General features: G+C 40.5%; 1 protein-coding gene across 1 annotated transcript; it reads left to right on the top strand.

Moving 5' to 3' along the window:
- Positions 1–3,000: 3,000 nt before the first annotated feature.
- On the top strand, positions 3,001–22,738 carry LOC127396021 (S-adenosylmethionine synthase-like). The gene is made up of 9 exons (XM_051643569.1): positions 3,001–3,073; positions 7,311–7,388; positions 10,324–10,446; positions 11,330–11,442; positions 12,060–12,203; positions 14,544–14,762; positions 17,902–18,084; positions 20,030–20,163; positions 22,636–22,738. Exons 1-9 carry the CDS (start codon positions 3,001–3,003, stop codon positions 22,736–22,738), a joined length of 1,170 nt encoding a protein of 389 aa, XP_051499529.1.
- Positions 22,739–23,571: the final 833 nt, after the last annotated feature.

Genomic DNA, 23,571 nt, shown 5'->3' with positions numbered 1-23,571 from the left:
ATAGCCTTGCCCATAGCTCCTCTGGGGCACAGTCCCTGTCTCACACCACACCCCAAAGTGTGTGCCTGCGAGGTGTTTACAACAGCACTACCTGCCAGGGGCCTGTGCTGTGGGTGTGGGAGCTGTACTAAAAGCAGTATGGACACTGACAGAAACAACAGTCAAGTTCTTGTTCTTAGTTTGGTTCAACATGTGCCGCTATGACAGGCTACCTTTTCCTGGGGGAATCTCAGGAGCACAAGATCTTTCTAGATTTCTCTGATGACATCTGCCTCCAGCTCTGAGATAAGGCCCTTGACCAACTGGCATGTGAAATACCAGCATGGACTTCAGTTGCAACAATACAGTTTTGTGGCTCCAACAGAACTTTTTTTCATGTGGTCCTGGCATATAGAGCAATATTCAAAGTTCTGTCGAAGTGATCCCATTTTTAAAAGGTCTCCCAGTTAATCTCTCCATTTTCCTTAGCAGCTTTCTGAATCTGGTGACACCAATGCTGTTTTTTTTCCCCTGGTTAGGAAGCATCAGTGAAGAAGGCAAAGGAAAACATTACTCTTACAGGAGCAATTGATATTGCTTGAACTAATTGATCACTGATAAATCTTGGCTATGACCGCTTACTTGTAAAACACAACCTCACTGTCCTAAGCAACGGAACAGTTTTGTTACAGAGAATTCGACTTAATTTATTGCCAATTAACAAACTTGGAAATACTGATTCTAGTACTGAAAAATAAAGACAAAAGACCACTTAGGGAAAACAATCCAACTTCCCTCTGGACAGCTCTCCTCCCCAGTTGCTGGCCTCAGGCCCTTGGGTGAACTGATGGGGAGCACAAGATTGGGCTCAATGTGTTGTGATGGCTTTTCTTTTGCTCCTCCTTGTTTCTGCCTTCACTCCGCTGACATGGGCTTCTCCCCTGTCTGCCCATGGAGGCATAGCCTGTGTCTCCTTTTGCATGTCTGCCCCTGCATGGGTGTCTCTCACCTGTAGCTGAGTTGTAGCTCAGCACTTATCTTGTGCCTCCTTGTTCTTCAGCATCCTCCTGCCTTCACATCTTTCGTGCCCTGGCTACTCTTCCCTCTGCTGTCATGCCTCTTGCCCCCATTTTTTTAGTATTATGTTTCATTATTATTCTTTTTTGTTTGTTTCTCACAAAGGATGACTGTTCTCAGGTTGTTGTGTTTTTTTCCTTTACATTCAAGGCTGGAGGTGCAGTATATGTACAGCCTACATTAGAAAACATGCTGAATAGCATATGTTGAATGAGAATAGTGTATAAGAAGCAATGTGAACCACAGGTATTATAGAATGTAGCATAATATGAATTCATGATGGAGGAGTTGGAAATTCTTCATATGAATTTTTTCCAGTGCTTTGTATGAACTGTTTAATGGAATATGTAACTTCAGTTCAAAATGCATTTATTGCACAGAATTGAAAAACCTCCTGGCACAAAAAATCTCTGTATGACTAGTTTAATCTTGTATTTAACATAATAAATACTTAGGATAAAGAAAGGCAACAAAATAGATGAATTAATACATTACATAGGGCATTTTTGTTAATAATTAACTGTGTATTCCTCTTTATTGCTCTCCTTCATAGACATTTAAGCAATCATTGTGCTCTGAGAACTGGTGTTATGTGATGTTGTGTGCTGAAAAATTTTGTTCCTAAGATTAAGGGAAAAAAGAGGCAAAACTAAAAGGGGTGAAAATTGTCTCTTTCCTCCAAGTTACCTGTTGTTGTATCACTTTGTAGAGTGGTGGTTTTCACCAAGAGAGTCTGGCCTACTGTAGCACACTCGTTACCACAGTTAGACAGTGCCTTTGCCAGAAATTCTTGCAGCTCAAATATTGTTTTGCTTTTCTTTTTTTGAGGGTTGGTTTTGACTCATTTCTCTTAGTGATTCGCCTTCATTATTCTATTATTACCTCACATACCTGACTACTGGGAAGTGTCCTAAAGCAAAGGCACATTGCTTCCTAGAAGTTAAGACTTCTTTGCAGAACAAGCACAAATCCCGTGCTAGGGGCCTGGTATGGGATATGGTTTCCTTGTGATGGTTAGTGATAATGCCTCTAGTTGTAGCTGAAATTGTACCTGCATCTCAGTACCACTCCTGCTACTGTTTAATGTGCTTAGGTTATGGAGCAACATTTTCAGAAATGACTACTGATTTAGAGAAGCTGAGCTCAAAATAAGGTATTGCAGCAGTGTAGAGCTGTTCAACAGGACAAGAGTTTTTAAGACCAGATGCACCTCTTGTCCTTCTAGGCAGTTTAGCAACACGGTGCTGTACTGGGGTGCTCCAGTGCACTGTTGCCCTGCCTTCTGAAAAGGCCAAAGGCATGGTGCTCCAAAGGGGCAGCACTTCTTCACTTAGTTTGGATACTAACCAGAGCAGGATCCGCTAGAGTTAAGTTACACAAGAACACATCCAGGGGGTTTTGAATGTCTCCAAAACCTCTCTGAGCAACCTGTTGTTACAAATATCTGTTCTCACATAAAGACAGATGTTTCTGCACAGCTCACAACTGCAGCTGAGTACAATGTATTGATATTATGCCTTAAAAAAAGTGTCATTTGCCCTTACAAGTTCAGATTAAATCTCTGTGCTGTGTTACTATTTTGAAGTGCTTTTTATTTGCTTTTAAAAGAAAGAGTAAGGATGCAGGCTTGAAGTGTGCAAAAACACTGATTTCTGACTTAGCTCTGTGGACCTTTCACATGATAATGCCTCTGCAGAGTTTAGCAGGACAAAGGTCGATCAAACACGAAAGTCCTCTGAAAGGCGTTTCTATAGCAGTGCATTGTAAAAGCCACACAGATAAGTCTTAATCTATTGAACTTCTGAGGAGCAAATATACAGAAGAAATTACATCAGCTATTGCATGCAAACATAAACCTTTCCACACACATTCTGCTTGTGCTTGTTCTGTAGTCCAGTTGCTTTGGGTCTTTCTCATTTGCAGACTCACTAAAGATACCAAGACATGTCCATCCATACCTCAAAAAAAGAAAAACTATTTCTTTTTACCTCAGAATCTGTTGCTGAAGGACATTCTGGTAAGTAAAAGTGCTGATTTAATCTTTCCTTTTATTAATACTTGCCCTGAAGAATGCTGTCTGATTATAGCTAGTCCTATCTCTCCCAGTGGAGAACAGAAAGAGCCAATTAATTGTTTTGAATAGACTTCAGAGTAGCGCCTTTTTTTGCTTGGCAAGAATTTGTCTTATTTGTTTAGTATGCAGTATAATCTGGTATAGACAACTAAACTTTTGCTTGAGAGGGAAAAGCATGGAGAAGTGTTCTAAAGGTAGGCTTGGAGTTACCACAAATACTAGAGTAACAATTTCATTTTTAATTCTGTAATAGAAAAAATAAACAACAATAAACAACAATAAACCTTATGCACATGTTTATTATAGGTGATCATTCAACTCTGAATCTCTGAAACACTTGAAGTGATAAGTATTTATTTTCATCAGAGCTGCATTCCAGATGCTGCTGTATGTCATGTCATGTCATGTCATGTATGTCATGTTACTCTCTGTAACTCAAGTTTACATAAACTGTAGGCTGTACAAAGCCATTGTGTTTTCCAGCTCTGGGACTGCAAGACAATACTCCAGCTCTAAATGCTGTTCATTACACTCAGCTATTATTCACACTGCTTTGTTTACACAAGGTACATACCAAGAAGCCATGTTAACTGTTGGACTAGAAGGTGTCCAGCACACATACTAGTGACTTACATTTAACATAAAGATAGAAACAATTCCTTTCATGGCAGAACATTCAAGTGGAACATTATAACATGAAGACTAAAAATAGTATTACCTCTTTCTTTTTTCTATAGAAGGAAAGACAAAACTAATAGTGAGAAAATGAAGGTGGTATCAAACACTGAAGGTTTGCAACTGAGTTTTTCTTGTGTGTCTGTGTTCTCAGGATTCTAATTCATCTGGTGGGAACTGCACAGTATGAGACCAGTGACATTAGGCTGTCTGCTCAGCCCCTAGCGAACAGTCCAGCAGCTGCAAAACCACTGCAGCATATAGCATCATATCCTGAACCATCAAAACCACTTTTTTGATTTAAAACACTGCACTCTCTGATGTAATGGTGCAAGTAGCTGAAGGTAGTCAAAGTTATCACTTATTCCAGGTTATGCTTTTCCTGCTTGAGCATCAAATCCTCTGGTGTGAACCAGTTTCACAGTCTTCAGGATGTAGTTTGCCTCAGGGTTTTTGACAGACTTGCCAGGTAAACTTTGGAACCTGGCATTACGGATTTTAGCCTTGATTGCAGAAGTGATTTCTGGATCTGAAATTATGACCATATAATATTTCTATCTTTCATCTTATATCATTGTCTCTTCAAATGATGGTCAACTTTTATCAGTGAAGGTGCAATATAACTTAAGTAACTGACCAGGATTTGGATTCTCTGAGTAAATATGCCAGCAAGAAAATTCAGTATTATAATCCTTGTGCTGGAAATAAATACAGCACAAACAGCTGAAGACAGGCTTTACATCTGTGAAGTTGCCTTTTGTATTTGTTTTGTTGTTTTTTTTTTCCAGCCCCTAACTTGTTGGACTTATTTTGCAAATGTTCATGAAGGGCACAGTTAAATGTTTAGTTTCAGCTTGATTGTGGAAAACACTAGAAACAAAACATAAATGTGTGTAAATTGCTGATTCCAATTCTGAAAATCATGCCAGTGAAGAAGAGACCTATGCACCTCTATAAGCAAATACCATGCTGACATAGAGATTACTGTAGCCTGTGTGTACTGATTTGGTTTGTTGGGTTTTTTGGTAATCAGTCATGCCCAGAGGTGACTCTGGTATGAAACTGAGAAGCTCCACCTGCTCCAAAACCAGCCAAGGAGCCATTTGAGGGACAATAGATGCACCTCTGCGATTGGCATACAAAAGAACTGATGTAAGACCTGAGCAGAGCTAGCAGTTAAAAAAGAAGAGCTGAGCTGGACAGGTGAAAGGCAGTGCTGGGGTGAAGATCACGTAGTCTGTGAGGAAGAAGGGGAACAAGGTGCCCAAGCAGAAGTTTCCTTGCAACTCATGGTGAGATGGCAGCTGTCCCCGTGAACTCATGGAGGAACATGGTGGAACATTCCCTGAAGGTGCCAGGCGGGGTGAACTTGGACTTGCTGCCTGTGGACTCTGATTACACAGCTTTGGAAGACCCCGGCACCAGGGCAGTTTGTTCCCAAAGCACCTGTGACTCGGTGGGAAGCCCAGGCTGGAGCAGCTCCAGACCTTGTGGGAAGGACTCATGAAGGAGAGGTTTGTGGAGGACTCTCTCCCATGGGAGGGACCCCCTGGGGAAGCAGGGAAGGACTGTAAGGAGTCCTTCTTCCTGAGGAGGAAGGAGCAGCAGGAACCACCAGCCTGTGAACTGACTCTAAACCCCATCCCGTCCCCCTGTGCCGCTGGGGGGAAGGAGGGAGAGAAATCAGAACAAAGTGATTTGGGCCTGGGAAGAAGGGAGGGGTGGGGTAACATATGCAAGCCCTGCTCTTTGTGTTGTCTGTGTCCTGTGTGTGTTTGATTAGTGTGAAATTAAATTATTATTTTTCCCCAAGTTGCGTGATTTGCCCAGGACCTTCATCAGTGAAGAACCCTCCTTGTCCTTTGTCTCGACCCATGAGCTTTTCTAGTTGGCCTTTGTCCTCCTCATCCCAGAGTGAGTGTGTGTGTGTGTGGGGATTGAGTGAGCGGCCACAGGGCTGGTTCTTTCTTGTCATGTTAGGCCCAAACCACAACATCACGTGAGTAAAAGAGACATATACTGTTAGCACTTCTGCTCTGCTTTTAGAGTATTTTTTTATTTTCTATATGAGTGAGGTACTATTGATGGCACAATGGCTCATCTGTTCAAAGCTACAGGCTAGCATGTTCCATTTTCCCTTGCTTTTATATTGCACTGGAAGATAACACTCTACAGTTCTCATACTGAAATTGAACTAGCACTTAAATTTTACATTGAATTACAGATCTTTTGGAGTACAGAATAACTCTATTCTTACCTTATAATTTCATTCTGATGTTTGTTTACTTCCAGACCAGATTATCTTTAGAAGTAAATGAGCAGTTTAAGGTGGACATTCAGTCATGCTTTTTCATTACCTTCTTCTTTAGACCTTTGAGTCTATATACATATGTAACAATACTCCTGTAAGAGAAGTTATTCTAGACTGGCAATTACACAGATAATTATACATGTTGTTGCAAACAGTACAGGCACCTGGCTCATGGGTAAGTATAGTAGATCCAGCTGTTTAGTTGTAGCTGTACATATTTTAGAAAGCTTTTTTTTTTTTTTTGTAATGATGGTGAGTGAGATTTAATTAATATTCTTCGAGTTGGTTCTGCAGATATACAACCTTTCAAAGCTGTAATTTGAAGAATGAATAAGGATTGCTTTTACTTAGTTAATGTACCTTGATTACACAAAGACTTTCAATTTGCCCCCTAAATTATTAATTAACTTTTAAAAAACCAAATACATATGGTATACTTGGGCCTTACTTTGACAATAAGTCACAGTTGCTAACAACAACATAGGTAAAAACTTCCAGTGCTTTTGTCCTTAAAAAAAAAAAGACCAAGACTCAGAACTATAACTGCCAAAACTTGTGAGTAGCTAATGCGTGTGCCCGAGAGAAAGTTTGCAGATGCAGATCTGGATAGTTGTGGTTAACTGCAGGAGTGGACTTCCATCTGACGTACCTGTTTGTAGGGAGAGCAATGCTGCTTATCGTCCCTGGCACATGAGATCTCAGAGGTCCCGGCTGGAAGTATTGAAGGGGTGGTAAAACACTGCCCTAAGTGCAGACCTCTGACAGTTACCAGATGTGGATCAAAGTAGGTAACTCACACAGAATATGCAATATAAAGTTTAAAATAAATAGAGGAAGAATGCAAAACCCCTACAGAGAGGTCTTGGCTTAAATACTTATTCCAAAGTTACTAATTGTATCTTCTGTTCTCCTGAAATTAACATCTCAGGATGCCTTTGCAGGCCTTTGTCATTGTCCTCTCACCTGGGAGGCTGCTGGCCTGTGCAGTAAAATGTCAGTTAGGATTGACTGGAGGAGAGGAGTGAAGAAAGGGTAAGACATAGCTCTCAGAATATATAAATTGCTAAAATTGCTCTTGGCAGATGCTGTATAAACAGAAGACTCTTGCGCCCTGGAAATTAAATTTTATTAAGATTTTTTTTTTTTTTTAAATCACAAATAAGAAATGTTATCTCTGTCCTTTTTTTCTTCTAGATAAGATGTGTGATCAGATAAGTGATGCTGTTCTAGATGCTCATCTTAGTGTTGATCCAGATGCAAAGGTTGCCTGTGGTAAGTATAATACATATAAAAAACCATATTAATTAAGTACAACAAGTAATTAATGTTGATATAACATTTTTGTGATTAAAAAAAATTCCAATAACTGACTGGCAGTCAAAACTTCCAGTCAGTCAACAGATCAGCTCTGGCATTGACTCAAGAGAAAAAGGAAGGCAGGGAAAAAAGCTGCAAAAAATGAATGGAAAAAAAAAAGAACGTACATAGTACTCCCATGCAAATTAAAAATTATGCAATGTAAGAAATAGATCAGGAGAAGTCAGTGGTATCTGGGAAGACAGTGGTTGACAAGACTAATGATATTGAAAAATCTAGGAAAATTAAGGAAAAGAGAACTGAGGAAAAAAAAAAAAAAAGTCAAGGTGCATTTCTTCATAGAGTAAAAGGTGTTAATAAAACTCCAAAACCAGAAGTGCTGAATAGATATTTACTGTGGCTTTACAGAAGCCTTTGGTTCTTTTGAACGAACAGTGCACTGTTCGTTTGAATGTGATTCTGATCAAAATGCCCTACCTTTTTTGTGGAACATTCCATTAGGACTACCCTGTATTCCACATGGACAGTGTCACTAGAAACATCACCTCTTCCGGAGGCCAAGAACATGTCATCAGATTGGAATGAACTGGGTTGCCAAGGGGGACTAAACACAGAACGGGAATCTTATCTAAAGAGCTTTCTGAATGCAGTAATTTTTTTCTTAGAACAAGCCAGCAAGGCACTCTAATATCATGTTTTGTCTGAAAAATCTCATGTGATCCTTTATGTATACATGTGAGCAGGTAAGAGACATGGAGGGGAATGTTTAGCATATGTGTTAGACTTGATGAAGTGTGTATTTCAGTGTTGCAGGCAGTTTTCCTTCCAAAACTGCTGAAAAGCTGGAGATACTAACAGAGAAATGCTGCAAAAATTTTGAGAGATGTTTCTCACAGCTCTCACACAAGAGATGTGAGAAACATAGTCAGTTTGTCTTACTGAAAAAGGCTACTGATATGTGATAAGATTACACAGATAAATCCTTGATTTCTGTAATTCATTGGGGAAAAACAAACAAACAAACAAAAACTTTAAAGTTGCAGCTATAGTGCAGCTCCTGAGCTGTGTTCTCTTTTGATTGAATTAAATTTGAGTCAGGATGGAAAGCAGTAGAAGATAGGAAGATGAATCTCTTTTATCCTGATGCTAAGAAAGCATCACCATGTCATGAAGTCATGCATCTCCATCAAGCTTTGCTTGGCTCCAGTGGGCCTGAGAGAGTTTCGGGGGATTGCTGCTGGTGACTACAGCCTTATTTTCCCATCTCTCTATCCCACTTCCCCAACTTTGTGCTCTTCCAGAGAGGCTTCCTCTTTTTGTAATGACCACACTGAAAAAGCTGAGAGCCATTTTTCTCTACTTCACACCTGCAAAATAGGGTCTCTTCCCCCAGTGCAGGATTCACAGCATCACAAGGGGTCTACTATGGTGTAGCACATGGGCAGGCCACTGCTACTCAGCAGAGCAGGGGCACAGGACTGAGTGTGAAGATCATGGTGCCAGGATACCCTGCGCTGTAGTGGTGTCACTAGCTGGGGTTGATGTGCTGTATGCAGTTAGGGCTACTCTATGGTATTATCTCACCGTGTCTACACTGTAATTCAGAGATACCATGCCAGCTGCCATGTAACCTAATAATACAATAAAAACAAAGTCCTTTTGCAGACCAACAGAGAAAGCTTGCCCTGTGCTAAATTGCCCTGTGCTTTACTGGATTATCTAAGATAAGATGCCAGTTAAAGCTAGCTTGATAGTCTGTATGCGATGCTGCAATCCACAGTTAGGCAATTTATAGCACATTTCTGCCTGTAATACTTAATCTTGAAAGAAAATAAAATTGTTCAGATGAGATGGTGACTGGAGGATAAAAGTGAGGGATGAAACTCAGTGTAGGCTAATACAAAGAGGACAGGCGCAATCTTGTCCCAAATATAGAAAGTCAGGTTTGCAGTTCACTGTAAGCATTCAGAAGAGACTGGGATTGTAATAGACATATTTTTCTGTGAAAAGTTGGTGCTTAGTAGCAGTAAAAACCCAAGCTGACTGTTAGGGCTTGCTGGGAAGGGAATAAAGAGTGGAACTGAGAAAATAATTAAGTTGTATTATTTCATGGTTGCCTGTCTTGAGTGCTGTGCTCAACATTTCCCTTTCCCCATCCCCAAAAGACTATAACAAGGTTATACAGCAAGAGTAATGAACACCATCGTAGTCATACAGTGTCTTTCAGCAAATAGCCTAGGCCTTCCCAGTCTGGAAAAGAGAAGATTGAATGGGATATGAAATACAGTTATACAGTTGTAGGTTGTATTGATGTGGTAATTTTTTTTTTGTGGTTGTTTGCTATATTTTTAAGTAAAGCAATGAAAAGTTTGGAGGCCAGGTGGACACTTGAAGCAAACAACTACACAAAATAAAAAATGATTCTGCACAAAATTTGTAATGAAGTTGTACAGATTCTTGCTCCAGGATCCTGTAAATGCTAGAAGTTTTCATGGTTGCCAAGGGCAACTGAGTGAATTGCTGTTAAAATAAAAATCTGGCAAAGACTGGTAATGCTATCTCTTAGTAAATGATGCCTGTTTACCTTCAAGAAGACCCTGATCTGAAAGTGTTGGAGACCAGGGAAGTATTTGGAGAAAGAGCACTATATACTTGCTGTCCACTGTGGAGATAGGATAATTGGGTAAGATGGACTCCCTCCCACTCAGGCATTTTACATCCATATCAGCTGAAGAGAAGAGTGGTTGCACACAGTCCTAAATGTATGCTATGGTTTTACACTACATTTCCCCTATGATTAATCCTTTGTTCATGGAACCATCTTCAGGATCTTCCTGTGTAGTTGTAAAATAGTAGCAGTAAAATTTAATGTTTCATCTTTTTTCTGCAGAGTGTGTGGCAAAAACTGGAATGATTTTGCTTTGTGGAGAGATCACATCCCAGGCTGTAGTAGATTACCAACAAATTGTAAGAAATACTCTTAAAAAGATAGGGTATGATGACTCTTCGAAAGGTGAGTGAGATTCTTCATGTGTTCATTCGTGGTGCTGTTGTGCATGTGGCCAAATAATGTTTTTATGATTTTTCCAAAAATTAAATGAAATGTTTATCCAGACCTATGAGAAAGCTGCACAGATGCAGATATGCACTGTTCAGTTCCTGAAAAGGGCCTAGTACTGAAGGAGCTGTTTTAAGGTGGCATACTTGTAAAAGGTTCTTAAAAGTCCCAGGTACCTTTTGCTTCATTCGTCCAGAAAAACTATTTGAACAAATGTCAGAAGGTGGTTACATGTGCAGGTTTGTACAGTGAAAGCTTTAACATTGTTGGGTTTTGTCCTTGGAGTGCATACACCTATGAGACTTGAATTTCACACCCGAGGGAATTCTCTGTGTGTTCTTAACCTGTATTCCAAGTCCCTTCCTTTCAGCAGTTGAGCTTCTTACATGACTATTCCCCTTCAGTCTTCCCTTTTCATGCATGATATATACAGCTTTTCTCTAATTCTGTTGAGCCCGAGAACCCATTACAAGAAAAACTGAAAATCAGTTTCTGGTAACATTTTCCACTCAATTTCCCAGCTTTAATACCTAAATGGTTTGAACCCTAGTCATCATAAGCAATGTAACTAGCTTTGGAGGGTCAGCTTGTAGGATTACAGTTACCCTCTCAGTTTCAAGAGCTCGAGTTCATGAACTACTGCCACTAACTTTCCCACATCCTCAGGGTGTTATATAAATGTGCTGATTGTCTGCAATAGAAAACATAGTATGGGGAGCTTACTTAGTTTTAAAAGTTTTAGATAGGATAACTAGCTAAGTAATCCCTAAAAACTTCTCTAGCAATTTGTGACTTCTCAAGAGTGTGTAATTTAACTTTACAAAACTCCCTTCACTAGGACTGGATTATAAAACGTGCACAGTTTTAGTGGCCTTAGAACAACAGTGTAAAGAGATCAAGCATGCTGTCCTTCATGGCAAGACTGACGATGACATTGGAGCAGGGGATCAGGTAATGGGACTTCATTACATGCACTTACTTAAATTTAGTTTACACACAGGCAGTTAGAATTGCACTGGACAAGACCCTTTCTTTAACAGCAACTGTGCAAAGTGAAATAATTTCCAGCTAAACACTGTGCCTTCACTAGTTTCAGTGAAAATAGCTTTTCCCATATCCAGAGGCCTTACTGGATAGAGCTACAACTAATCTTTTTATTAGTAGGTGTCAGTTTCTGTTTTTTCAAGACTTTTGGGTAGCCTCGTCTTACTTCTTAGGCATCGAATGCTGTGATATTTTAGTTGTCAGGTCTGTGGGGAACACTGAGAAGCCTTTGTGAGCTTTATGTCTGTGAAGCCTTTGCAGTGCATTCTTCTGGATGCTTAAGGCAGAGTAATGCTTGAGAAACAGGCCTTGCTGTGGCTCTGGTTCTTGTGCATGTGAACTCATAAATGTTATTTCAGGGTGGTTGTACATCAAACACTCTGCATGTTACTGCTCTCTCTTTCTAAGCTTGTGTTGTTTTAAAGTACTATGTGGCAAAGACAGGTGCAGAAATGGAAATAAATAATGGAATTAAGTGACTTACTTCCCTGTTTTTCAATGTTGTTCTCTGTTTTCCAATGCAGGGTCTGATGTTTGGTTACGCCACCAATGAAACTGAGGAGTGTATGCCCTTAACAATCCTCCTGGCACACCAACTTAATGCAAAGATAAAGACTCTGGAACGGAATGGAACATGGCCCTGGGTTAGACCAGATGGGAAAACTCAGGTTCGTAACATGCATGACCATAAGGGTGAGAAACAGTAGAAACCATTTACCCTGTTTGCTACTAAGTCAGAATGCATGTTTGTCAAAAATAGCGCTGTCATTTTCAAGTTCCCAGGCAGTGTGAGTTTCCTAAGATACTGTTGCGGTCCGAGTTCAACCCGGGCTAGAAAACTCGAGTTGAATCATAGATCGCCCCTTCTCCCCGATTGCAGGAGGAATAGCCCCAAATTGGCTGGTTTTACTTTCCCAGTGGGTTTGTTCCTAGCTTGGGACCAGCTGGCTACACCGGGTGTGTCTCTAGAGCACAAAACTCTGCCCAGATGTGTGCACACCAGCACAAACACAGAGATTGTGTGTTTAAAATACCACTTGACTGTAAGTGTTTTCAAAGAGTGTGTGTGGGGAAACTGGAGATGCAAATGTACCTGTTCGGTAAAGAGGAAGAAAGACTATTATAGCTGGGGTAGAGAGAGAGACAGAGACCAACGCCTTTCCCCTACAGGGTCGATGAGGTGCGTGTGTGTGGGGAAGAGAACGCAGGAAAAGAAAGTTTTCTTGGTTAGCGAGTCTCGCAGTTCCCGGCTCAGAAACACTGACAGGAGTAACAGTGACAGCTGCCTCGGGAGTGGGGCTGGAAGGGCTGGAGCTGCAGCTGGAGCTCGGGAGCGCGGCTGCAGCAGCTGCTTTAGGAGCGCTTGATGACGGAGGCTTTGGGGAGCGAGAAGTGATCCCAGCTTTTTTAGTGTGCTCCAGCTCCCTTCGTCCATTCCTTCGGTTCTGTTTGTGTAGCTCCTTGGCAAGCAGGGTCCTCCAAGAAAAGCAGGGACAAGCTCCTTTTCCCAGCCACAGAAGGCTCCCTTTTATCTGGTCTCCTATTCCTCTTTCTTTCATCTTCTTTTCTTCTCTCTCCTTTGCTCCAGCAGTAGCAACAAGAGGCAGCAACGACCCATCATGGCCCTTAACGATTGTTTGATCGGTCTTTCTCCCAGCCCCAAGGTGGGTTCCTGCAAGGGCTGGTCCTGGCTGCGAACACAGCAGGGTGGAGCTGTCCCTATCCTTCATGGGGTGAGCCCCCACCCACAGGAACTCCCCACAGTGTTGCTGCCATTTCTTCATATTTTTTTTTCCCCTTTTTCTTTTTGACTGTTTAAGTCTCTGTATCGCAGTCAATTTAGTTGAGAGATGTGTCTTTCATGGAGGCTGGTTCTCCACAAATACTTCGTTAAGTAGCACACATGGGTTGCTTAAACTGCTCTATCACTGTCTTAGCAGGTTCCTTCAAAAATAAGACTTGTACTTCTTTTCCCCTGGAGATTAAGAGGATCAACAAATCACTAACAGTCGCCTGTTGTTTTTTTTTCTGATGAAGTATCAGCATTTCAGAAGCATGGGCTGGGATAGTGCTATGGTTTCTCAATTAAAACAGGGTTGTTCTTGATTAAAACCTCATCTATACTATATTTGATCAGCAGTCAGAGCCACTGACTGCTCTGTTGCAGAGCTGAGTGTGAGAGTCACTGAGCCTGCTGTAAGAGTGATGCACTTTGGCAGTCTCAAAAGCAGTAAGTTCTCTCTCTTCCAGGCTGTGAATTCTGCAGGAAAGGGAAGACATACATGTGGCATTCCCAAGACAGCCAAGTGTTTTAGTCTTAATTTCTGTTGCTCAGTGGGGATGAGCTACATTGAGTTACACTGCTGCTGCTGTTGCAGTGCAACATGAATTGTGTTCCTGCCTTTTGTCAGCAGTGGGTGGAACGTGTTACTAAACTGATTATTATTTTTTTTATAATATATCACTCCAAGCATTTTTTAAGGTGGCAAAGTACAGAGGCCTTCTTTGACTGTGAGAAAATGTATACTAAGTATGGAGCAATGCCAATATATATTTATATTTGTGTGTACATAAAAGCTGTGTACTAGGTAGCAAAAGATACAACCTATCATATCATGATCTAGCATTGCTCATTTTAGCACAGTCCTCCAAAAGTTATTTTGGCTTTACTATGGTGATTTACTATGTGAAGTTTTGTTAACAGGCCAAACTGTAAATCATTTTAGCATCTGCTGGTAAAATCTTAGGATTCTCTAACTTTCTTGTTACTTTGCTTCTCCTTGGGGATACATGCAGTGTTCTTTAGTTAACTCTTTTGGTGTTGGTACTTAAGTACTTCCTGTATTTAGTTTTCTTACAGTGATTTTAAGCACCAGCAGCCATCCATAATTTTTCAACCAATTTCTGTTTATTTTTTGCTGCAGAAAATATATGTGAGGTTCATTTTCAGTTCTCAAACCAGTGGTCTTGGCCTTGAGTGTCCACAGTCATTTATTTTTTCTCTCCAGGTCACAATGGAATACAAGGAGAATAATGGTGCAATGGAGCCCATCCGAGTGCACACACTTGTGATTTCAGTAAATCATGCCCCAGATATACCAGTACAACAAATACGAAAGGAGTTAATGGAGAAAGTTGTTAAAGAGGTCATTCCAGAGAAGTATCTTGATGAACGCACAATTTATCATCTCCTTCCAAGTGAAAAATTTGTAGAAGGTGGTCCTAAGGTATGGTACTTTGAAAAATGACAGCCTGTACAGACTTGGATTCTGCTTTGCTTCTAAATGCCTTCTTGCACAAAGGTGTAATGAACTGGTGTACCTTTAACAAAGAAAGCCTATATTCTTTCGAGGAAGCTTCAGTAATTTCTACTGGAGTTTTCCTACTTGACAGCTGGCATCTAAACTGAAGCTGTACCTGCTTGGACAGCCAACTGTAAAGATTCCTGGATCCTTGTGTTGCATCCATAAAGTATTTTAAATTACCAAAAAGCCAGCACTTATGTGCTAAAATGTATGACTTGAAGTGTATCCTTGCTTTCATAGTAAGAAATAAAACCAGAAATAACAACAGATCTGATTTTCTACATTGGAATTATTCAGAAAAGTGATCAAATTTCAAGGGAAAACTTAATGCATTGAGTCTCAATACTCATTAGAATTTGAAAGTTGTTCTGCTTTCCAGGTGCTGGTACTGGATAAGCAGGTCTTTGCTGTGAAATTGTAAAAAGTTTAGTTAGAAATGTCTAGTTTTGTGTGAAGAGTTCAATGAAGGATTAATACTACAAGGTGTGTCTGTGATCACACTGGGCTTATGTAGGGATACCACTTTAACTGAGGAATAAATGTGAGCTGTACTCCCATATTACTTATCTGGGGATTTAAAATTAGCCTATTAATTAACTTCTTTCAGGATGGAGTTTCTCAGCTAGAACTTCTTGGTACTCTTGTTCTAGCAGCACTGAGCTGCAGCTTCATGAAGCCTCAGCTTCCCCTTTAGTATGTGTGAACTTGTTAACTTTTTAGATCACGCATGATGTGGTTTCCAGGAAGAGTTTTCATGGAGTGGTTTGAGCTGGAAGGGATTATAAAGATCACCTAGTTCCAACCCCATGCCGTGGGCAGGGACACCTCCCACTAGGCCAGGTTGCTCAGAGCCCTATCCAACCTGATCTTGAACACATCCAGGGAGGGAGCATCCACAACTCCTCTGGGCAACCTGTTCCAGGGTTCCTCACAGGAAATAATTTCTTCCTAATACCTACTGAAATCTCCTCTCTTTCAGTTTAAAGCCTTTATTGCTTGTCCTCTTGCTACAAGGCCTTGTAAAAAGTCCCTCTCAGCTTTCCTGTAGGTTGCCTTCAGGTACTGGAAGGCTGCTATAAGATACCACCAGAGCCTTCTCTTCTCCAGGCTGAACAACCCCAGCTCTCTCAGCCTGTCTTCACAGGAGAGGTGCTCCAGCTCTTGGATCATCTTTGTGGCTCTCTTCTGGACTTGCTCCAACAGCTCCATGTCCTTCTTATGTTGTGTGCTCAAGAACTGGACACAGTACTCCAAGTGGGGTCTAACAAGAGTGGAGTAGAGGGGGAGAACCTCCTCCCCCAACCTATTGGCCACACTTCTTTTGATGCAGCCCAGGACATGGTTGGATTTCTGGGCTGCAAGTGCACATTGCTGGCTCACATTGAGCTTTTATCAACCAGCACCCCCAAGTCCTTCTCCTCAGGGCTTTTCTCAATCTCTCTGTCTAGCCTGAATTTGTGCTTGGGGTTGCCCTGACCCAGGTGCAGGACCTTCCACTAGGCCTGACTGAATTTCATGATGTTGACATGGGCCCACCTCTCAAGCCTGTCAAGGTTTCTCTGGATGGCATCCCTTCCCTCCAGCATGTTAACCACACCACACAGCTTGGTGTCATCAGGAAACTTGCTGAGGGTGCAGTCAATGCCACTCTTCACGTCACTGACAAAGGTGTTAAATAGCACTGGTCCCAAAACTAACCTCTAAGGAACACCACTAGTCATTCTTCTCCATTTAAACATTGAGTTGTTGTCAATAAGCCTTTGAGTGTGACCATCCAGCCAGTTCCTTACTCAACGAGTGGTCCATCCATCAAATCCATATCTTTCCAGTTTAGAGACCATGATATTGTGTGCGACAGTGTTGAGTGCTTTGCAGATGTCTAGGTAGATGTTGTCAGTTGCTCTTGCGATGTATGTCCACCGACATGGTGACCTCATAGTAAAAGACCATGAAATTCGTCAGGCATAATTTGCCCTTGGTAAAGCCTTGTTGATTGCCACCAACCACCTCAACGTTTTTCATGTGTCTTAGCAGAGCCTTCAGGAGGATCTGCTCCATGATCTTGCCAGGCACAGAAGTGAGACTGACTGGCCTGTAGTTCCCCAGCTCCTCCATTTTTCCCTTTTTTGAAAATGGGGGTTATATTTTCCCTTTTCTAGTCAGTAGGGAGTTCACCAGACCGCCATGACTTCTCAAATATGATGGAAAGTCAAGTTGCAACTTCATCTGTCAGTTCCGTCAGGAGGTGGAGATGGATCTCATCAGATCCCGTGGACTTGTGCACCTTCCGGTTCTTAAGATGGTCTAGACCCTGCTGTTCTCCTACACTGGATAGAGATCTTCCTTCTCCCAGTGCCTGCCTTTTCCTTCTGCAACTTGAGTGGTGTGGCCAGAGCCCTTGCTGGTGATGAGTGAGGCAGAGGAGTCATTGAGTACTTCAGCCTTCTCCATATCCCACATGACCAGGTCTTCTGTTTCCTTCTGGAGAGAGTCCACATTTTCCCTAGTCTTCCTTTTATTACTGACGTACCTGTAGAAGGTTTTCTTCTTACCCTTGATCTCCCAGATTTAATTATATTTTTGCTTTAGCTTTCCTAACTGGATACCTGGCTGTTTAGACAATTTCTTTGTACCCCTCCCAGCCTACCTGTCCTTGCTTCCACGCTCTGTAGTCTTTCTTTTTTCATCTCAGGATATCCAGGAGCCCTCTAGAGAGTCTGTTTTTACTTTCTAAATTCTGGCCTCCATCAGGTGTTACTGAGTTAAGTCATTGGCTAGTAATCCAGAGACAGTATTTTATGAGTGTTGATTTGAAGGGAGCTCACTTTTTGCGATGTTTACAGTCTTCAAAAGTGACTGCAGCACAGTTGGCTTAGTACATCTCTGAAAAATTCTCCAGTTGTGCAGATGTCATTCATTAAACAGTGGCATGTGAAGGCAAATACTGTGAATAATGAGCCATATCTGTGGCAAATATGAAACAAAGCCATACTTGATTACCTAGTATGGGACTGTGTAAACTGCAGTGTCTCATGAATGTGTTTACTTGTTTATCTTCTAGAGTGATGCTGGACTGACTGGCAGGAAGATCATTGTTGATACCTATGGAGGCTGGGGAGCCCACGGTGGAGGTGCATTCTCTGGAAAAGATCCCTCCAAAGTTGATCGTTCTGCAGCATATGCAGCTCGCTGGGTTGCAAAATCTTTGGTGAAGGCTGGTCTCTGTAAAAGAGTACTAATCCAGGTAAGAGCAACTGTGAAAGTAATACATCAGAACAGAAATTCTGTCTCATGTGTGGTCACCCCCTCAGAATACATACTACCATCACAGCCCTGCTCTAGTTTCAGGAAAGAATTTCTCATACTAGAATAGGGCTTCAGGATGTTCCTCCTGGGGGTACGTTATTAAGGAGCCAAGATGGTCCTGAAACAAGGAATATGCTCTCAGCAGTATTCTTTCTTCAACTCTGTGGCCATTCCTGGTCTAGGCAGTTGTTGTGTTATCCTTCCTTTTCCTTCCAGCAGCTTTCAGCACATGGATGCATGCCCAGCACTCCAACCTGGGCTGCACAGTGCCTCACTCTAGGCAAGGCAAGATTGGTGTTGTTAACAGCAAACTATGGAGATGTGAGAGAGTAGCAATGACAGTAAGATGGGAGGAGAGTGGCAAATGGCAAAGCAGAAAAGCAAATGTCCTGTGAAGTCATAGAAGGCTGTGGATTGAAGACTAAAAAAAGGAAAAATATATCAAATGGAAACGTAGAAGTGTTTTTAGCCCATTAGTGTCTGTGTGCTCCAGTAAGATCTTGCCAGTCTCCACTGAGGGTGACATTTGAGCTGGCTCTACTATGGATATTGTTTCCATGATAACCACCTTTTCATACTGAAAGGGCAACAAGGATGATGGAGGAAACTGCACACTAGTTAGCTGTATATTATCACAAATACCATGTAGGCTTTATTTAGTGTGATATAGAATTGGCAGCTTATTGGTTAATGAAAAACAGACTTTGCATTATCTCAAAATTAGCTAAGAGGAAGATGGTCATGACTAAGGCAGTTTCTATCAGAAGTTGAATCTTGGTTACGAAGAAGTATGTAAGAACTGAGCATTTGGACTTTCACTTTTGAAATACACAGAAGGCCAACACAATGAAGAAGAACGGTGAAAGCCCCAGAATGGTTTGTGTTGCTTAGTGACATTGAAACACTGGCACAGACTGCCCAGGGAAATTGTGGAAGCTCCATCCCTGGAAGTGTTCAAGGGCAGGTTGGATGGTGCTTTGAGCAACGTGGTCTGGTGGGTGGTGTCACTGCCCATGCAGGGGGGTTGGAACTAGATGATCTTTAAGGTCCCTCCCAGCTCAAACCATTCTGTGATCCTGTGATTCATGCAAAATATATTTTCATCCAAATATGGCATGATGGAACAAAATTAAGTGTATGTTAGCCTGTACTGCAGTGGGACTATACTTTGGAAATGGACTGAATGATAAAAGCAAATAAATTGCAGAACTTGTCAGTGCTGTGCTGTAGCGTAAAAAAGCGAATGTGATTCTTGGGTGTCAGAAAGGAGCTAGAAAGCTCTTCTGTTACCTTTGAATGAGATGAAATTACAGGGAATATCTCCTGGCTTACTTTATCTACTTCTGATAGCTGTGTTTTAAAAAGTACATGGAAATATTGGATGAAGTTCCAGGGAGTGCATGGAAATAACTCCCTCTGGGAAAACAAGTCTGGAAGTGCTTTAGGAACATGTAAAGCTTTTTCTCATCTTGTTCTAGATAAAGTTTTCTCTGCCTCAGAAAAACAAAACAAAACAAAACAAAACAAGAACCCAGAAATATCTGTAGGTTTCAGAGTCTACAGTCTCAAAGGCATAAAACCGTTGGGTCTAATTGAAACTGAAGGATGCAGAATAGATGTACCTGAGGATAATTATAAAGTACCCTTTTAGCTTTTAAGGAATGTCACATAGGTCTGATAATTGACCAGGCTGAGCATTCTCTGAGTGAAGGAGATAATTTTCTAATACAGGAAACAAATAGCAAAAACTTATTTCCTAGCTTTCTTTATGCAGGAAAGGTGTGGATTAAATCTTCCCCTGATACATAAAATAATATTTTCCTTTCTCTGAAGTAAGAAGGACTGTTTCAACTGTGTTTGGGTTGTATACATGTGTTTTACAGCTATCATATGCTATCGGTCTGAGCCATCCTCTTGCGATCTCAGTGTTTCATTATGGAACATCAGACAGATCTGAAGAAGAACTGCTTGAGATTGTGCAGAAAAACTTTGATCTACGCCTTGGAGCTATCATAAGGTTTGCATGTTACTAGTATTTACTGAAGGGAAACATATTTTTAAGACTTTCTTGAACAGTTAAATGCTACATTTTCAGGCTTCTAACCTCATGAAAGTCACCTTCATCATAAACCTGTAATTACCGTCATTTCTGCTCTTCCCTCACCCATGCACCCAGTACAACATAAAAGGGCAAGTTCATAAATCTGGTCACAAAATGTACTGAATAGGTAAGTTTGGTCTAAATTACACCATGTTATATGTCCCGGTAACCCCAGAGGTGTTAAAAATACTAGTTCATTAGCCAGGTGATAATGTGCTTGTTTATTAAAGAAGAATTAAGATTCAACACTAGGTGTAATTATGCTTTCTAGTCTGCTTACAGGGTATGTAAGGCTTCCAATCCCTGCCTTATCTGGAAGGCATCAGAAATACTGGCTTTTTCTGAAATAAGTACCCGTGTTAGTATGGTCTTGCCTTTGATCTCACAAGGGCAGCAACTTGTGAGACAGCTGCCACAGTAGGCAAGGGTTCTGGTGCCCTCCCTTCACAAGAAATCCCCTTGAAATGAGTGGGACATTACATGCTCTAATTTGCACTTACTCAAGCACAGAAGCTGAGTGTCACACTACCACAATAGTGGCAGTATGGTGTTCTGGGGGTATTGGCCATTAGAGAAGAGCCCAAAAGAGAGAACATTCTTCAGTGACTACCTTCTTCATGAGGTCTAAGTGTAACTTACCTCTGCATCAGGAAAACTGAGAGCCTGTCTCTAGTTCTCATGCTATCTTTTCTAAGGAAAAGACATTTTTTTACAAGCTATTTAACATTTTGATTCTGTGGCCAGCCTTTTGCACTCATTTTCAGAATGTTACCTGAACATATATGCTGAGAGTAAGGCTGACTTACATTTTTAATAGTCTGCTCTACTCTCAGCATATACATTCAGCTAAGAGTTTTTTGCCTATTTGTAGTACAGCCTCCCAAGACCCAACAATACAGGGTCATCTTCTTAGTCCTGATTTAGAATCTCTTGACTGATTTTCACCAAACCTGACGAGCAGGACTTCACTTTAAAGTTTCATGAAATATGTAACTAATTAAGAGAAACAGTATCTCTTTCCTCCTTTAAGGGAGCAGCCACTCTAGGATAGGAGTTCACCCCCTATTAAACTCTGTAAAGTTGAAATGGGAGCTCAAACCAGAGACAGATACCAGCAAAAACTTAACTCCATGCACAGAGGAACCACTTTGTCACTTTTAAGCAATATGGGTTTTTAAAACTCTTTTATAAAATGCTAAACCATACGTGTTAGCTATCTCATTTGAGGAAAATGCTTTTAATGATTTCACTTCTCTTCCAAATCCAGAGTTATTAATAACATTGTAGTCCCTATATTCCAGATTCCAGAGGAATTCTGAGCATATTTGATTCCATGGGGAGAAATGTCAACATTCTAGTGAATAGGTAGTCTTATTTTTTCCTTCAAAAATTAAATTGCTTGACTTGGTGTGCTCAAAAGTGCTGCATTTTTAAAATACATTATATGATGACAGTGCTGAAAGCAGTAAGAAGGGAAGAAAGCAGGCAAAACCATAAGCATTTTTTAGTGAATATTTCCTTGTTAAGCATTACCTCATGATTTAAAAAATCCTGCATATGATGACAGCTATCCATTCTGATCAACAACGGACAGAAGTACTTCATGATGTCTTCCTTTTCATTTAGTCAGCATTCACATTTCAATGGCTTTTGTATTAGGGTGAAGCACAAATATTTGTAGCAGCCCTTGGAGCATGCGGTCACGCTGCAGAAAATATTACTTGAAACAAGACTTAACTGCTGCACATCATAAATAGCCCCATAAGTGCAAGAATGTGTAATCTCTTCACCATCTGAAATGTCTTCATTATCTGTTAGTGTTTGTGCTTCTTTCCTTACTTTGCCCTCCTTCTAGCATCTTACGATATTAAACATCAATTTTAAATGTGCTTTCATAGCTAATTAAACAACATAAAACCAAATAGGAGAAAGCCCAAGAAGAAGAAAATGTTTCAGGCCTTTCATGAAATTAAGAGAAACTTCTGTGTAGATACCTGTGGCTAACCACTTACTACAGCTGCAATCTGCTGTATAATGCAGGCTAAAAAGCATTTATCTTGATTTGCACCTTCATTATTTATCTAGACAGAATCAGCATTAAGGCCTACTCTAAATAGCGACTTTTTTGCATCTGTATTAGCAGTTAAACCTCCACAGTTACTCAGCCTACTTAGATTATAATCTTTGGCTGCTGCTTTTAAGATTGTCATTGTCTTTCTGACACAGTAACATTAGAAAATATTCCATATTTTCTAATTCCATATTACACTTGCTATAATGTATGATGCTTGTGTACGTATGCTAAACTTTATTCTAACTGTCATGCTTCTGCACTGTAATGCTTATAAAGCCTTTTTTTTTTTTTTTTTTTTTTTTCTTTTAATTAAGGGAGCTGGATTTGAAGAGACCAATCTACCAAAAAACAGCATGCTATGGGCATTTTGGGAGAGAAGAATTTACATGGGAAATACCCAAAAAGCTTGTGTATTAAGCTTTTGAGAATGTTTCATGTAATTGGCAGGTGATTTAATAATCACGTAAATTTCAAGCGGTTAAAGATGATATCCACTCTCTACTGAAAATTAATGGCATTTGAATTCTAACTTTGATCATGACCAAATCTGCTCCTGGAAAAAAAGCTGCAATTCTTTTGTGAGCTTTTTTCCACATTTTTTTTATTTAATGATGAGTTTTTAATTTAATCATGGGACTCTGAACCCTCTCTGTGCCTGAAACTAATCGAGTGTAGCAGCTATATGGCCATGCAGGCACAAAATATGTCATTAATCTTAATTAAAATTTGTTCAAATTAGTATTGTCTGGGAAATAGTAATGTAGCTTGCTAAAACTGTTGAAATGTCAGAATAACGTCCACTCTTAGTAGAACAGGGTACAGTATTTACATGGCAACAGATTGCAGAGATCACTGTACTGTAAACTTACTATAATAGCTTCTTGAAAGAGATTTCAGTATCTGGACCTATAGCCTCATTTTTACAGCTATCAATTCCAGCTAGTTACCAATTTCACTTCATGATACTTCACCCTTCCAAAGTTGTATAGTGCTTTGGAAAGAAGCTGGGGTGCTTTTATTTTTTTTAATTTTTTAATTATTATTATTACTATTATTTTTTTTTTGTCACAGGAGGAGACCATTTTGATAGTCAAAAAGTCTCTTGTTACACTGAACAAGGCTGAAAGTTTAGCTAAATTATAATGTAGACTTCATATGGGGATAAATATAAATATTACTATTTTCAAAAGTTGCAACTATTGCTTTATTAAACCTGTTATTATAATATCAAATGAACAAGCTTGTCTTTG

This window comes from Apus apus, chromosome Z (assembly GCF_020740795.1).
Source record: "Apus apus isolate bApuApu2 chromosome Z, bApuApu2.pri.cur, whole genome shotgun sequence".
Classification (NCBI taxonomy): Eukaryota; Metazoa; Chordata; class Aves; order Apodiformes; family Apodidae; genus Apus; species Apus apus.
This window is presented reverse-complemented; position numbering and strand designations above follow the sequence as displayed.